At 35.1% G+C, this 15,852-nt stretch overlaps 1 protein-coding gene across 1 annotated transcript in view; it reads right to left on the reverse strand.

Moving 5' to 3' along the window:
* SGCZ (sarcoglycan zeta) overlaps nt 1-15,852 on the reverse strand; it is an 865,402-nt gene that overhangs the window by 397,136 nt on the left and 452,414 nt on the right. The window contains exon 2 of the mRNA XM_007948877.1: nt 3,517-3,618. Within this exon, the coding sequence (XP_007947068.1) occupies nt 3,517-3,618 (102 nt within the window). The remainder of the gene's footprint in view (nt 1-3,516; nt 3,619-15,852) is intronic.

Below are 15,852 nucleotides of genomic sequence, written 5' to 3' on the forward strand. Positions count from 1 at the left end.
TATGAAAAGTGAATTTACTCTGTAAATCTTCACCCAAATCCTAATAAAAAAAAAAAAAAAAAAAAAGATTTACAGTCTTGGGAACCCTATGAGGCAGTTATACTCTGTCCTATAAGGTCACTGTGAGTTGGAACAGACTCAATAGCAATGGTTTTTTGTTTTAAGTAATTGTGTACTGAATCAATAGACATCTATTGCATATTTTAGTATAAATGTTGTTAGGGAAAAGTCAGTTATGTTGCCTAGTCTACTGTATGTATACAATAGCATAATTGTTTTTCATTCATTTACTTCAACAATAATCCATGTATCAAATATCGAATGCTAAATAAATTCACCTTAAGTACTGCTCTATTCATTTTGAATGTCTGCTTAAAATTATATCATTACTTTTATCTGAAGCCATTTTTATTCTCAGCAACCAACACATCAGGTTATGTAGAACTCTTGGAGGAGGGGGAACTGCAGTACAGTGGATTCCAACTCATGGTGACTCCATGTTTGTCAGAGTAGCACTGTACTTCTTAGGGTTATCCCCCAGGAACTCTTGGAGGAGGGATAACAGTGCTTTGCTAAGTTTGTAGAACATGGTCTACAAACAATGGTCTACACTAGCAATGGTCCTTTCAAGAGCTCTGGTGGCATAGTGCCTAAGGCATTTGACTGGTAACCAGAAGGCTGGTGGTTCAAACCCACAAGCCATTCCTCAGAAGAAAGATTGGGTAAACTAATTCCATAGTGCTACTGTCTGGGAAACCCAAGAAGGGGTCTCTATGAGTCAGATCTTAGTTGACAGCAGTGAGTTATGGTCCTTCTAGAATTTGTGGTCATGGATATTTTTTGCCCAATAGATATCTCTGTGTTACCTTTTCAGGAGTAGTATTAAATACTTACATAATGAGAAAATTGCTTCAAATAAGAACATTAATTATTTCAATGTAGAATGATAGCTAAATATAGAGAATACAATCTATTGGGTTTAAAGCAGAAAAAAAAAATATAAATACAAACGTTGTAAAAACTCATATTTTTCTCAGTTTGATTGAATCTTTATTAATATCTTTTGAATTTAATGTAGCTTTTCTTACCTTGGAAATCCAGGAACTTAGGAATATTATTATGAAGTATTTTGAATATATGAAAACATGTGGAAATATTAAATGTATAATTTTATTATTTCTAAAATGCAAAATTTTGTTTTACTGATGTTTATTTTACTAATTTTTTTGTATTCTCTCTTCAACATAATCAAGGACTTTGAAAGTTTCTATCATATTCACTTTATTAATAAGTAAAGTAAGGCACAAAGAAAATGGGGTGGCTTTTTGAAACAGTGGACAGATTTTATGGCAGAGAATAGACAACTGTATGCATTCATAGACCAGATAATTATAATGTAGGAACTGCTAATGAAATATATATCTATTTCTTTTTTATATGAAATCTCCAAGAAGTAATTGAGCCTCCTCTTATTAATTTTAGCAAACCATTCTTCCTGTATGATGGCTGATATACAAGCTCCCACCTGCCTATGTTTTGTTGGGCTTCCTAGTTACAGGGAGGCAAATAATAATGACAGCACATGTAAAAAGAACAAGTGACATAAATGGGGATGTGAAAGGGGAATATAGATTCCAATCAATACAGTAGACTTTGGAAATGCTTGTGAACTTAACAAAAACATAAACATAAACTTAACATATCCCTTTTCCAGTGATAAACATCAGGAGGCCCAACTGCCACCAGCTTTCACTTTACAGCATAAAATCAGTGGATGTTTCCTTACTCATTCTACAGACGGATAAAACATGCATTCCAGTTTCCCGGGACAATATTACATCACACCTTTTGTTATATTCTCAAAAATGATGCTGCTGGGAAGATAAACCTTATGATCTGCCTACTGGCAGAGGACTTTTCAGTCCTTCTCTAAGTTGTGTTCCCAGGTGGCCACAGCAAACTGGTCTAAATTCCTTTGAATATAAATCACCTTTTTTTGTCCCTGAAATTATCAATAGGATGCATTTTCAAAGAGTTTCCTGCCTATGAATTAACCTCACCTTTTTCTTATGTTAAATAATTTTTTTTAAATTTTATGTATCAGTTCTAATTTCTTCAAATATTAAACTGTTTAATAGTATGAACCAAATAAAGAACTTAAATAACTATGGTAGTGATGACTTCCAGTAAGAGGAGAGACACAGATATATGTGAGCATCTTCTTCTTATTATTATTTGTTTGCCATAAAAAAAAGAAACAAAAACATTGAAAAAAATAATTTATAATTTCTTAAGTTTAATTGTATAAGAAGGCCAAATATTCAAACATGTCTATTGTGTTACTCACCTAATCAAAATAAAAATGATGTCTCAATATAAAATACTGAGAACTCAGAGTAGCAGTCTATATGTGTATATATATATATGTGTATATATATATATGTGTATATATATATATATATACACACACACACACACACACACACACACATATACATTGGCAAGGCTCTATCAGTTCAAAAATTAAAATTTAAAATTAATATAATTATTCTAATTCAAAATTTTAAGAACAAAACTCCTCTGTTCTCATTTTAATATTGAAGGTGAAAAAATAGATTTGAGGCAAATTATGGCTTACTATGAAAACATTTACTAATGTATTATATTTGCAATACTAAAAGCACTATTTTGATCTAAAATAGATATCCATATTTATAAAATAAAGCTGAATATTTTTCCATATTTAACAGAATGACAAATATTTCTATTATTTCTGTCTTAATAAATTTATTTCTGCACATATGCACATATCCCAGGAGGATACCTCATAGATTTGAAATACTGTAGTAATATTTTGATATACCCAGGAGTAGTTACTACCACTGAAGAAATAATATACTTAAGCTAAAATGAACAATGATCTGTATAGCATTCTTAAGTTATAATATACTGATTTTTAACATACTGTTAAAAAATACATATAGCACATGCATACACAGATTTGAAATGATAAATATTCTGGCTGGTTTTGAAAAAAATATATAGCCAGAAATAAAATTAATTTCTAAATTAAACTATACCATCTCTTTCAAATAATGCATGCTCATTAAAGTTGAAAAGAGCTAAACTATATTAAATTTAAAATATTTATTACTTTCAATGTATCTTGGAAAAATTAGTCAAGATGCATCAAATGCCCCTTTTGGAATCACTCTAAATATGTATTTCTAACTATCAGTGAAAATAGGAGAGGCAACATTTATAGACAACCAAAAAAAAAAAAAAAACCAAACAAATTATACAGTTTAATTGAAAATATTTCTTTTATTTACCTGTTTAAAATTAACTTTCTTCACTAGTTTTTCAATTGTTTAACTGTTTTGAGTTTTCAAACAGATCTTTAACCCAAGGAAACTAATATATACTCAAGGGATAAGAGGATACTATTATCCTCTTATAAGCTAAAACATGACCTCTAAATTATCTTTCACAGTAAACCAACCCAATATCACATACCTTTCGGGAATGAATTTCTTTCACATACAATGGAAGTAGAAACTCAGATATACCTTCAAGTCGGATTCCCTTCTTGGTGACTCTCAGATTTCCCATACCATCCTACAAGCAATGAAATATAATTCACTTTTAGGTTAGTTGGAGGATGAATATCTGGCCAGAATTTTCTTAAGCTTAAGAATCAAATCATTGGCAATATATAGGAAATACGGGATTGAATCCACTTAACAAATGATGGTAGCAGTTTGCATTCATATAGAGGGTCTTATTTGAAATGAATAGGACAAGAAAGTTATGAAGAACCTGGAGTCTTTTCCCAGCTCTATTAGAATTCAGGATTTATCTATGAATAAATTCCTTAATTTCTTCATGCATCAGTTACTTTAAGATTTATAGTTAATTTTACTTGTTACCTGAGAATAAGAATAACATTGTTTGCAGAGAGACCTAGTAACATTTTTACTTTCTGATTACATAAATATGTCTAAAACATTCAAGTAATTACATTTGACAAAACAAATGTAAATAATTAATGATCAACTGGTATAAGTAAACATAGTGCTCCAGTATTCAAACCATAACTAAACCTATCTCTTATCTATAAAAAGGCCAACAGTCTAGGAGGAGGATACAGCAAGTACCTGGATAAGGTTTATGAGAGAAAAATAAATAAAATTAATAACAGAATTTATTGTGTAGTAAGAAAGGAAAGTCCATCTAGTAAGAGAGTAAACCATTTATAATAGTTGAGGTGGAATATAATAAAGCCTTATTTATGAGGCTGAGGTTTCAATAGAGGAGATCCCTGGAGGGTTGAACAAAAAGAACATACTGGTTACTTCTAGGAAATACCACATCATTTAATCTGGCTGAGGTATGGGGTTCCTATATTGGAATAACTGGGAATATATTTTGGAATTAGAGAAAGGAGAGTTATTAATTTAAAGGGAAATACTTAATTCAGCCTTCAAGAGAAGAGACATAAAAATTCTTGAATAGTTCATTGATTTTAAATTACTGCAGTTAAGCTTTAGGAAAATTGAATAGCAGAATTACCCTGTAAGAATTTACAGAGTATTTGTCATAATAATAGTAATGATAATAACCTTGATAATAACTGACAGGTGTAGGGGGGATGAACAACACATAGATTTGAAGACTAATTTTATCTAGAGATAGAATAAAGAAAGCACTTAAGATTATCCAAGGTTTCACTGTCCTTGACTGGCTATACATATTTGCAGCTAGATTAAATAAGGAAATGTAGTGATTTTAAAAAAATAAATAGTGGAATTTGGAGACTAAATGGAAAACTACATTCAGCCTTGGACTTTCCAACTTTGAAGCATCAATGTAAAATTCAGATACATACACAGATCCATGAAAAATAGTTGGAAACATGGCAATTATTAAGGTGTATTTGAATCTGTTGTGGTAGATAAGCAAGTCTAAGATGGAAAGATGTATATAAAACAAAGGAGAACTTTGGATAATAACTAGATCTGTGGGGTAGGAAAGGCTACCTTAAATACTCATGGGAGCTATGAGCAGTATAAAAGGAAAAAGTATATGACATGCTCACTCTCTACTTCTCCTCTACCTCACCCTGAAAGAAAGACTATGAGGTAGTAGATATCAATAGAAACAATTGAGGAAGAACAGTTTTTGAGAAAGCAATAATGGAAAGGATCCAATTCAATAAGAATTGAATTGAATTTTTTCTTTTTTTCAGCCAGAGAAGAGGACTTTTTGAGCTGATAATGAGTAGAAACTCAGGCAATTTAGTTGGACGCCTCAATCTTCTCTGAGAAGGAGAAAAAAATAGGTATGGGTTGAACTAAAATGTAGATGGGTAAAGGAATTAGTTTCTCGAGGCAAGTCAAGAAGCTTTAAGCTGACATCAGAAATGTCTAGTAAAGAACCAACTAAAGCTAAATAAGCAAAAATGAGAATTAGTCAGCAACACTGACAACTGACAACGATGAATAAACATGCTTATTTTTGTTTGGTTGCCCACACACCCTCATTTCCTAGCTAGAGATCTCTGACTGAGTTATTAAATTTAGGACTTTAGAACCAATTACTAGCTCATATTAGTGTGCTTTTGCAACACTATACCAACCTACAAACAAACAAACAAAAAGAAAACAAACTCACTCCCATCCAGTTGATTTTGACCAATAGCGACCCCATTTGGGTTTCCCAGGTGGTAAATCTTTATGAAAGTAGATTGCCCAGTCTTCCTTCTGCAGATGGGTTTGAATCACCAAACTTCTAGTTAGCAGCCAAATGCCTTAGGCACTGAGCCAAAATAACCCTGAGAAATATTCAAAACTCAGAACTTCCTGGGCAGGAATGGCAGGTAGTCATAAAGATGCAGTGTTCTGATTACCTAGTCTCCCTCTGACAAGAATATACCACAAATGTGATAGCCTTAACAACTAAGAGTCTATTCTCTGACAGTTCAGGAGGCTAGAAGTCCAAGTTCAAAGTGCCAGGCTCTAGGGGCTAAGTGAAAGCCCCTTGACCTTGGACTTCAGCTCTGGCTCTTGCTCTTGGCCCACTGAAGCTAGAGGCATCTCTTCACCAGGCAGCTAGCAGCTGCTGAGGCTACAAAGCCCAAAGTCGACAAATAAAATGACATAGTCCCGATGTTACCAAACCACATGGCAGGCCATTAATTCATGTCCATTCTAAGTCCCAGGATCAGCAGACTGTGGCAGGCTGCTGAACAATGACATGGCTACATGCAGGGTCCAAGAGTGCCATAAACTAGAGACTATCTCCAAGGCTTCTCATTAGATACAGGAAACAGACCACATCCCAAAGACAGCTACTCAGCTGCTTGTGGTAGATCCCACCATGGAGTTTATTGCCAGTGTCATCATGGGGAATGACTACCACCAACTGCCCAGCCACTCAACCAGGCCCAGCCAAGTTAGCATACAAATTTGACTACCACACACAGTGTTCTCATGTAGTAAGTAATGACAAATGGCTCATTATTGTTTTCCTAATTGAGTAGAAAACTAGAACTACAGTGTCAGACTAGAAAATAGGAAAAGGTCAAAAATAGAAATTGGTGGCAAATTAATGATTAAGTTCAAATAGGAGTAAATAAATATGTGAAATCGTAAGAGGGTGTATGATCAGTAAGTAGAACTTCATGTTTTCAGGCCTTAAAAGTGAGAGAATCTCCAGATATGTCAAGGGCTAAAGAACTTCCCAAGCAGTAGCTGAAGAGCTAGAGGTAATTTTCTAGCATTCAGAAATCCAAGAATAAATGGACATATAAAGTGACCAAACCAAGACAAACCAAACTCACTGCCGGCGAGTTGTTTCCAACTCACAGGTACACCTCTTGGATTTCCATTACAGTATCTTTACGGAAGTACATTGCCCAATCTTCTTTCCGACAATTGGCTGGTGAGTTTGAACCACCAGCCTTCTGGTTAGTAGTCAAATGCCTTAGCCACTACACCACCAGAACTAACATATAAAGTGGCACATGACTTTAAAAAATTATTTTTCTCAGAAGCGTTTTCATAATTCAATTTCACACAAGGACTATCCAAATATATTCTCAAATGACTGCAGAAGGAAGTGTCCTGAAATGGTTTAGGTGGAGTTACTATGGAAACACCTAATGTTACAATATCTCTGAGCAATAGAACCAAGTTCTATCACAAAAATAATTCTCATTTCAGTCCTTCTGTAAAAAATACTTTGCGGATATGAACAGAAATAAGATAACTATGCATCAAACATTGATTTAAAATACTCCTTCAAAGAGAAATATAATTATCAGAGTAATGAGCATAAAATCACACATTTTAAAAAATTAGATGGGACTATAAATAATACAGAATATATGATTTATGGTTAATTATGAAATCACATTTCAAAGAAAGTTGAAGGATGCAGGAACAACATTAGAATTAAAAACATATTTTATTTTATTTATTTATTTTAATTATAAGCTTACAAGATTGTGAACAGGAAACCAGAGACATCAATTGGCAAGTGAGGACAACTACAAATGAAAAGAGGGAAAAGACTGTGTAGTTACAGAACTTCTAAATGGTGAGGAAGTTAAGAGAGTTGCAAGATAGAATGGACTGTTCTAAATTCAGGGAGAAAATTATAAATCATAAGGTAACCTCAAAGAAAAATTATAAACCTTCATAGCACAAGAAAAAACAGGACAAGCACAAATATTCAGCAAATACTAAAACAACAGCAACAAAGGAAATGATAACATGGTACATAAACATAATGAGCTCAGCACAGAAAATAATACAGAACAAAGAAACCCAGGGACACCATGAAAAAACACATACCAAAATGACAACAAGCAATTTATCAATAATTACACTGAAAGTTAATGGATTAAATATACCACTAAAGAGAGGGAGAGTTGCAGATTGGATAAGAAAACAACACCCATCAATATGCTGCCTACAAGAGGCACACCTTAGTGATAAAGACAAAAATAGACTAAAAATCAAAGGTTGGAAAAAGATATATAAAAGCAAATGGCAACTGTAAGAGAGCAGGAATGGCAATATTAATTTCTCATTAAATTGACTTTCAGATAAAAACCACCATATGAGACAAGGAAGGACATTATATAATGATTAAAGGATGAATTGAACATGAAGATATAAGCATAATAAATTATCTATGGACCCAATGAAACAACCCCAAAATAAATAGATCAGACTTTAAAAGAGCTGAAAAACCAAATAGATGACTCCACAGTCATAGTGAGAGACTTTAATACACCACTTTCTCTGAAATATAGAACAACTGAAAAGAAACTCAGCAAAGATGTAGAAGAGCTAAACAATACAATCCACCAACTTGGCCTTATAGATATCTAGAGAGCACTTCACCCAACACAATATACATTTGTATCCAGTGCACATGGAACATTTTCCGGGATAGACCATATGCTAGGCCACAAAGCAAGCCTTCATAAATTTAAAAACATTGAAAAATTTAAAGCATCTTCTCAGATCAAAATTCTATCAAACCAGAAATCAACAATAGGAAGATCAACAAGAAAAGAGTAAACACCTGGAAACTGAACAACACCCTCCTTGAGAACGACTGGATAAGAGAAGAAATAAAAATTGAAATTCAAAAATTCCTTGAATCAAATGAGAATGATAACACAACATACCAAAATCTTTGGGACACAGAAAAAGCAGTGATCAGAGGCAATTTATAGCAATAACTGCACACATCAAAAAAGAAGAAAGAGCCAAAATCAACACTTTAAACTAACATCTCCAACAGTTAGACAAAGAACAGCAAGAAAAGCCTACAGTCACCAGAAGAAAGAAAATAATAAAAATTCAAGCAGAAATCAATGAAATAGAAAATAGAAGAGCAATAGAAAAAATCAACAAGATCAAGCAGCCAACAGACATATGATATGTAGAAATATTCACAATCATTAACTATTAGAGAGATGCAAATCAAAACAACAATGAGATACCATCTTGCTCCAGCACTAGTAGCAAAGTTCAACAAGACAGAAAATAACAAACGCTGGCGAGGATGTGGAGATATTGGGACTCTCATACACTGCTGGTGGGACTGTAAAATGGTACAACCATTATGGAAAGCATATGGTGATTCCTTCAAAAGTTGGAATGAGGAATATCATTTGACCCAGCCATTCCTTTACTAGGTATATATTCTAAAGAAGTGAGAGCCATGACAAGAACAGACATATACACACCCATGTTCTTCGCAGCCCTATTTACAATAGCCAAAAGATGGAAACAACCTAGGTGTCCATCAACTGAGGAATGGATAACCAAACTATGGTACATACACACAATGGAATACTATGCAACGCTAAAGAATAATGTAGAATCTGCAAAACACCGCATAACGTGGATGAACTTGGAGGACATTATGCTGAGTGAAATAAGTCAATCACAAAAGGACAAATATTGTATTAGTCCATTATTGTGAAAGTCAAGGAAAGGTTTATGTATGGAAGGAAATTTCTTTGTTGGTTACCAAGGTGGGAGGGGAGTGTAGGGAACACTGTCAGATAGATAGAGATAAATATTGATTTGGGTGAAGAGAAGGGCAATGTACCAAATATGAGTGATCAATATGGTGGCGTTGAGGAAGAGAAAGACATAGAGAGGTACATGTGAGGTACAGACAACAAAGATGAACACTTTTGTACATACAGTACTGCGTTGTCAGTGAAGGCAAACATGGGTATACTGGTGGATAGATGGATGGACAGATGGGTGGACAGGCTGAACTAGAAGGTATGTCTATTAAGTGAGGAGTGTACTCAAGAACATGTATAGAGTTGGCAGACAACAGTCCTATAAGTTTATGTGCATGATCTGAATTCCCAGGTGTATAGTAGAGCTGACAAGAGGCAAGGTGGTAGTCACTGCTTGGTTATAGCCAGCTACCCAGAGGCACTGAGTAGTTGAACCTGTGGGCTTGGGACCATAGTTGCAGGGGACATCAAGCTCAATCGGCATATCATACTACACAAAGCATTGTTCCACCTCCTACTTTGGTGAGTAGCAACTGGAATCTTAAAAGCTTGCAAGCTGCCATCTAGATGCAATGATGGGTTTCTCCTCATCCAGAGTAACGAAGAATGAAGAAAACCAAAAATTCATGGATACAATCTGTCCCAGCGACTGGTACACCATCCAATCTGCAGCCCCTATGACTACAAAACCAGAAGAACTAGATGGTGCCCGGCTACCAATGACAACCACTTCGAAGGGGATCTATGTAGGAGATCCTGGATAGAGAGGGAGAACAATGTGGACAAAACTGAAAATCATTTGCAGAAAAAAAAAAGGTGGGGGACCAGGTTTGGTGGTCTGATAGAGCCTGGTGGAACCACTGAGACTATGGCCCCTAGCTGCCCCTCAGGTCTGGAATTGAACCCACACTGGTTTCCAGCCAAGCAAAAGACAGATATATGAGTTGAACCTTTACCTGAGATAGGTACACTCCTTGGAGTGAACAATCATGTTAGAAAGAAGAGTTGCTTATGCACCGGGAGGCAGCTCAGGGGGCAGGAGGGCATGGAGGGATGGACACAGGGAAGAGGTAATTATCAGGAGGAAGTCCCAAATCATCATAAAAATAAATAAATATATTTTTAAAAAATTACTTTAAAAAAAATCAAAAAAATATATATTTTTGTTTCCTTCTGTTATGAACTATGAAATGTAAATAAGGTTAATGTGTTTCAGTTGTACGTGTGTTAGCATTTTATGTTTGATGCAAATATGACTTTATAATTGTCCTTATTTAGAGATTATATATGGTTAAGAAGTTGTGTACAACTGCCAAGTTGACAAGGGGTAGACTTTGATAGTTGGAGCTGTGTGTCAACTTGGCTGGACCACAATTCTGTGTCATTACACAATTGTGATGTAGGTTATTCTCATGATGGGATCAGATGTACATGTTTTTAGCAGCCAAGCCATTGAAAGGGAGTTTCCCTAGGGGTGTTGCCTGCTTCCAATATGTTTATGGACATCCTGGGAAAAGAGACACTTTTCTGTGATCAAGATCCTGTTGTGCTGCCTACAACTGCCTGTGAGCAAACAATCCACCATTTGGCCTGAAGATCTTGGATTCATTATTCGTTGGAGTTAACAGCCAGTATATTGCCTGCCAACCTTGAGCTTGTCAGCCCCTGCAGCTGTGTGAATCAGGAAAATCCTCTGGCTTGACATTTGACCCAAGAACTTGGGACATGCCAGCTTCTATAAGTGTGTGAACCATTTTCCTAAGATAAATTTCTCTTTCTCTCTCTATATATATAAGCTTCAGAAGCTCTGGTAGCATAGTGCCTAAAGCACCAGACTGCTAACTAGAAGGCTGGTGGTTTAAATCCACCAGCCACTCCTTGGAAGGAAAGTTTGGCAATCTACTTCCATAGTAGAAGTATAGAAAAGAGAGAGAGAGAGAGAGAGACCTAAAAGATTAACGTGTAACAGTGAGGTTTCAGAAATAGATAATACATTCAATGGGCAAAGGGATAATATTGAATCAATGGAAGACAGGATTAGTGAGATTAAAGGCAAATGTCTTATTTAAGTGATAAATAAAGAAAAAGATCAAAACAAAATGAAGAAAGCCTAAGATTCATGTGGGATATCATCAAAAGGAATAATTTACATGTGATCATAATTACCAAGCAAGAAGAGACAAAACAGCAGAGAAAATTGTCAAAGATTTGTTGGAAGAGAATTTCAAAAATATTACACAAGATTTGAAGATATCTATTTAAGAAGTTCAACACTCCCTAATCCAAAAAGACCCAAAAATAAAATCACCAAGATATATCATAATCAAGCTAATCAAAACCAAAGACAGAAATAATCCTGAAGGAAGCATGAGAAAAATGAAAAGTTACTTACTTTGGGCAACTAATATTTCTAAGCTCTGATTTCAGCAGAATCCATGCAGGGGAGAAGGAAATGGGATGATATCTATAAAACTTTGAAAGCAAAAAATTGTGAACCAAGAATTATATACCCAGCAAAATAGTCCCTTAAATATGATGGTGGGATTGGAACATTTTCACATAAATAGAAATCAAGGAAATTTTTTAAATACCAATATTACAAGAGATACTAAAAGGAGTCCTTCGGACAGAATGCAAACAGCATCAGATAACAACTGATGATTAACAAACATGATGACAAAACCCAGAAATCAACAGTTATGGTATTACCCAAAGTAAAATAAGCTTAAATGACTGTAAACAGGCAAGCAGAGGTAAATGAGGAGATAAACAAATGAAAAAGAGGGAATAAATAGTGTAGGCACAGAATTTCTAAATGGAGAAGATGTTAAGATAAGTGCAAGACAGAACAGACTGTTCTAAATGTATGTTGTTCTTAGGTGTGTTGAGTTGTTTCTGACTCATAGCAACACTATGCACAGAAGAAGAAAACACTGCTAGGTCCTGTGCCAGCTCCACGATCCTTGCTATACTTGAACCCATTGCTGCAGCAGCCACTGTGTCAACCCATTTCTTTGAGGGCCTTCCTCTCCTTTGTCAACCATCCATCTTATCAAGCATGACATCTTTCTCCAGGGAATTGTCCCTTCTGACAACATGACAAAAGTAGGTGAGATGAAGTCTGGTCATCCTCTCCTCCAAGGAGCATTCCAGCTGTACTTCCTCCAGAACAAATTTGTTAGATCTTTCAGCAGTCCTTGGTACTCTCAGCATTCTTTGCCAGCACCACAACTCAAAAGCATCAACTCTTCAGTCTTCCTTACTCATTGTCCAGCTCTCATATGCATATGAGGCAACTGAAAATACCATGGCTTGTGTCAGATGCACCTCAGTCCTCAAAGATAAATCTTTGCTCTTCAGCACTTGAAAGAGTTCCTTTTCAGCCAATTTTCCCAGTGCTATACATCCTCTGATGTCCTGACTACTGCTTCCATTGGCATTGATTGTAGAACTAAGCAATGTGAAGTCTTCAACAGCTTCAATCTTTTCTTCTTTTATTATGAAACTGCTTATAGGTCCAGTTGTGAGATTTTTTTTCTTTATATTGAGATGTAATCCATACTGCAGACTGTATTCTTTAATCTTCATTGGTAAGTGTTTTAAGTCATCCTCACTTTCAGCAAGAAAAGTTGTGTTGTCAGTGTATCACAGTTTGTTAATGATTCTTCCTCCAACCCTAATGCCACATTCTTCTTCATAAAGTCCAGCTTCTTGGATTATTTGCTCAGCATATAGATTAAATAAGTATGGTGAAAGGATACAACCCTGACTCACTCCCTTCTTGATTTTAAACCATGCAGTGTCCCCTTGTTCCAGTCAAATGTCAGCCTCCTGGTCTACGTGCAGGTTCCTCATGAGTACAATTAAGTGGTGAGGAATTCCCATTCTTCTCAATGTTACCCATAATTTGTTATGATCCACACAATCAAATGCCTTTGCATAGTCCATAAAACATAAGTAAACAACTTTGTGGTGTTTTTGCTTTGAGCCAAAATCCATTTAACATCAGCAATGATATCCCTCATTTCATATCCTCTTCTGAATCAAGCTTGCATTTCTGGAAATACTGTCAGTATATTGTTGCAACTGTTTTTGAATTATCTTCAGTAAGATTTTATTTGCGTGCAATGTTAATGATATTGTTTGATAATTTCCACATTCTGTGGGATCATCTTTCTTTGGAGTGGGTACAAATATGGATCTCTTCCAATTAGTTGGCCAGGTAGCTGTCTTCCAAATTTCTTGGCATAGCTGACTGAGTGCCTCCAGTGGGCATCCATTTGTTGAAACATCTCAATGGCTAACCATCAATTCCTGGTGTCTTGTTATTGTTATAAAGTGCCGTCGAGTCATTTCCAACTCATAGCAACCCCATGCACAGTAGAATGAAATACTGCCCAATCACATACCAGCCCCATGATCCTTGCTATACTTGAACTCATTGTTGCAGCCAACAGCATAAGAATAAAAATAAGAATAAAAATAAGAATTCCTTCAGTGAAGCTTTGACTTCTTCCTTCAATATCATTGGTTCTTGGTTATATGCCATCTCCTGAAATGGATGAAGATCAACCAGGTTGTTTTGGTAAAATGACTTTATGTATTCCTTCTATCTTCTTTTGATGCTTCCTGCATCATTCAATATTTTGCCCATAGACTCTTTCAGTATTGCAATGTGAGTCTTAAAATTTTTCCTCAGCTCTTTCAGGTTGAGAAATGTTAAGTGTGTTCTTCCCTTTTGGTTTTCTAACTCGAAGTCTTTGCACATTTCATTATAGTAATTGACTTTGTCTTCTTTAGCTGCTCTTTGAAATCTTCTGTTCAGCTCCTTTATCTTGTCATTTCTTCCATTTGCTTTAGCTATTCTCTGCTCAATGGCAAGTTTCAGAATCCCTTGTGACATCCATTTTTCTTTTTATGTACTTTCTCATCTTTTTAATGACCTTTTGCTTTCTTCATGGATGATGTTCTTCATGTCATCCCATAATTCTTCTGGTTTTCAGTCATTGGTGTTCAATGTGTCAAATCTATTTTTTAGACAGTCTCTAAATTCAGGAAGGATATATTCAAGGTCATATTGTGGTTCTCATGGACATGTCTTAATTGTCTTCGACTTCAAGTAGTATTTTCATATGAAGAGTTGATGATCTGTTCCACAATCAGCTCCCAACCTTGTTTTGGCTAAAGATATTGAGCTATCCCATTGTCTCTTGCCACAGATGTAGTCAATCTGATTCCTGTGTACTCCATCTGGTGATGTCCATGTATATAGCTGCCATTTTTGTTGTTGAAAAAAGGTATTCACAATGAATGAGTTGTTGGTTATGCAATCTTTCACATAAATAAACAAAGGAAAAGAACCATAAAATCACATCAATCAAAGCAGAAAAAAACACTTAATGAAATCTAACACTCATAACTGATAAAATCTCTCAGAAAAATTGGAATAGAAGAGAATTCCTCAACACAATAAAGGACATATATGCAAAACCAACAGTTTGGAAGCACTCAAAATATGACTAGGAAAGAGTTGCCTCCTCATAATAGAGCTGACCTTAATTATGTGGATAGACTAAAGCTTTTGGAACTTCCATTTGCAGATGTAGCACAACTCACAATAGGAAGAAACGGGTGCAAACATTCATTAATAATTTAGAATATGGAATGTACAAAGTATGCATCTAAGAAAATTGGAAGCTGTCAAAATGGAACACAAAAATATTGATATCCTAGGCATTAGTGAGCTGAAATGGACTGGTTTTGGCCATTTTGAATCAGACAACCATAAGATCTACTATGCCAGGAATGAGAAACTGGAAAGGAACAGTGTGGCATTCATCATCACAAAGAATGTTTCAAGATCTATATTGAAGTACAATGCTGTGAGTTATAGGATAATATCCATACACTTATGAAGATGACCAGTTAATACCACTATTATTCAAATTTACACCAACTACCAAAGCCAAAGATGAGGAAATTGAAGATTTTTACCAACTTTTGCAGTCTGAATTGACCAAACATGCAATTATCACTGGTGATTGAAATACAAAGGTTGGAAAGAAAGAATAATCACCAGTAGTTGGAAAATATGGCCTTGGTGATAGAAAAGACTCTGGAGATCGCATGATAGACTGCTGCAAGATAATGACTTACTTATTGCAAATATGTTTTTTCTTTTTTTAATTTAATTTTATTTAGATTTGGGTGAAGATTTACAGAGCAAAATCACTCTCGATACAGCAGTTCACATATACTTTGTCTCATGTCATTGACCACAATTTACCACAATGCAA

This window comes from Orycteropus afer, unplaced genomic scaffold, assembly GCF_000298275.1.
Source record: "Orycteropus afer afer isolate SDZICR_OR568_19922 unplaced genomic scaffold, OryAfe1.0 scaffold00230, whole genome shotgun sequence".
In the NCBI taxonomy this organism is placed as follows: domain Eukaryota; kingdom Metazoa; phylum Chordata; class Mammalia; order Tubulidentata; family Orycteropodidae; genus Orycteropus; species Orycteropus afer.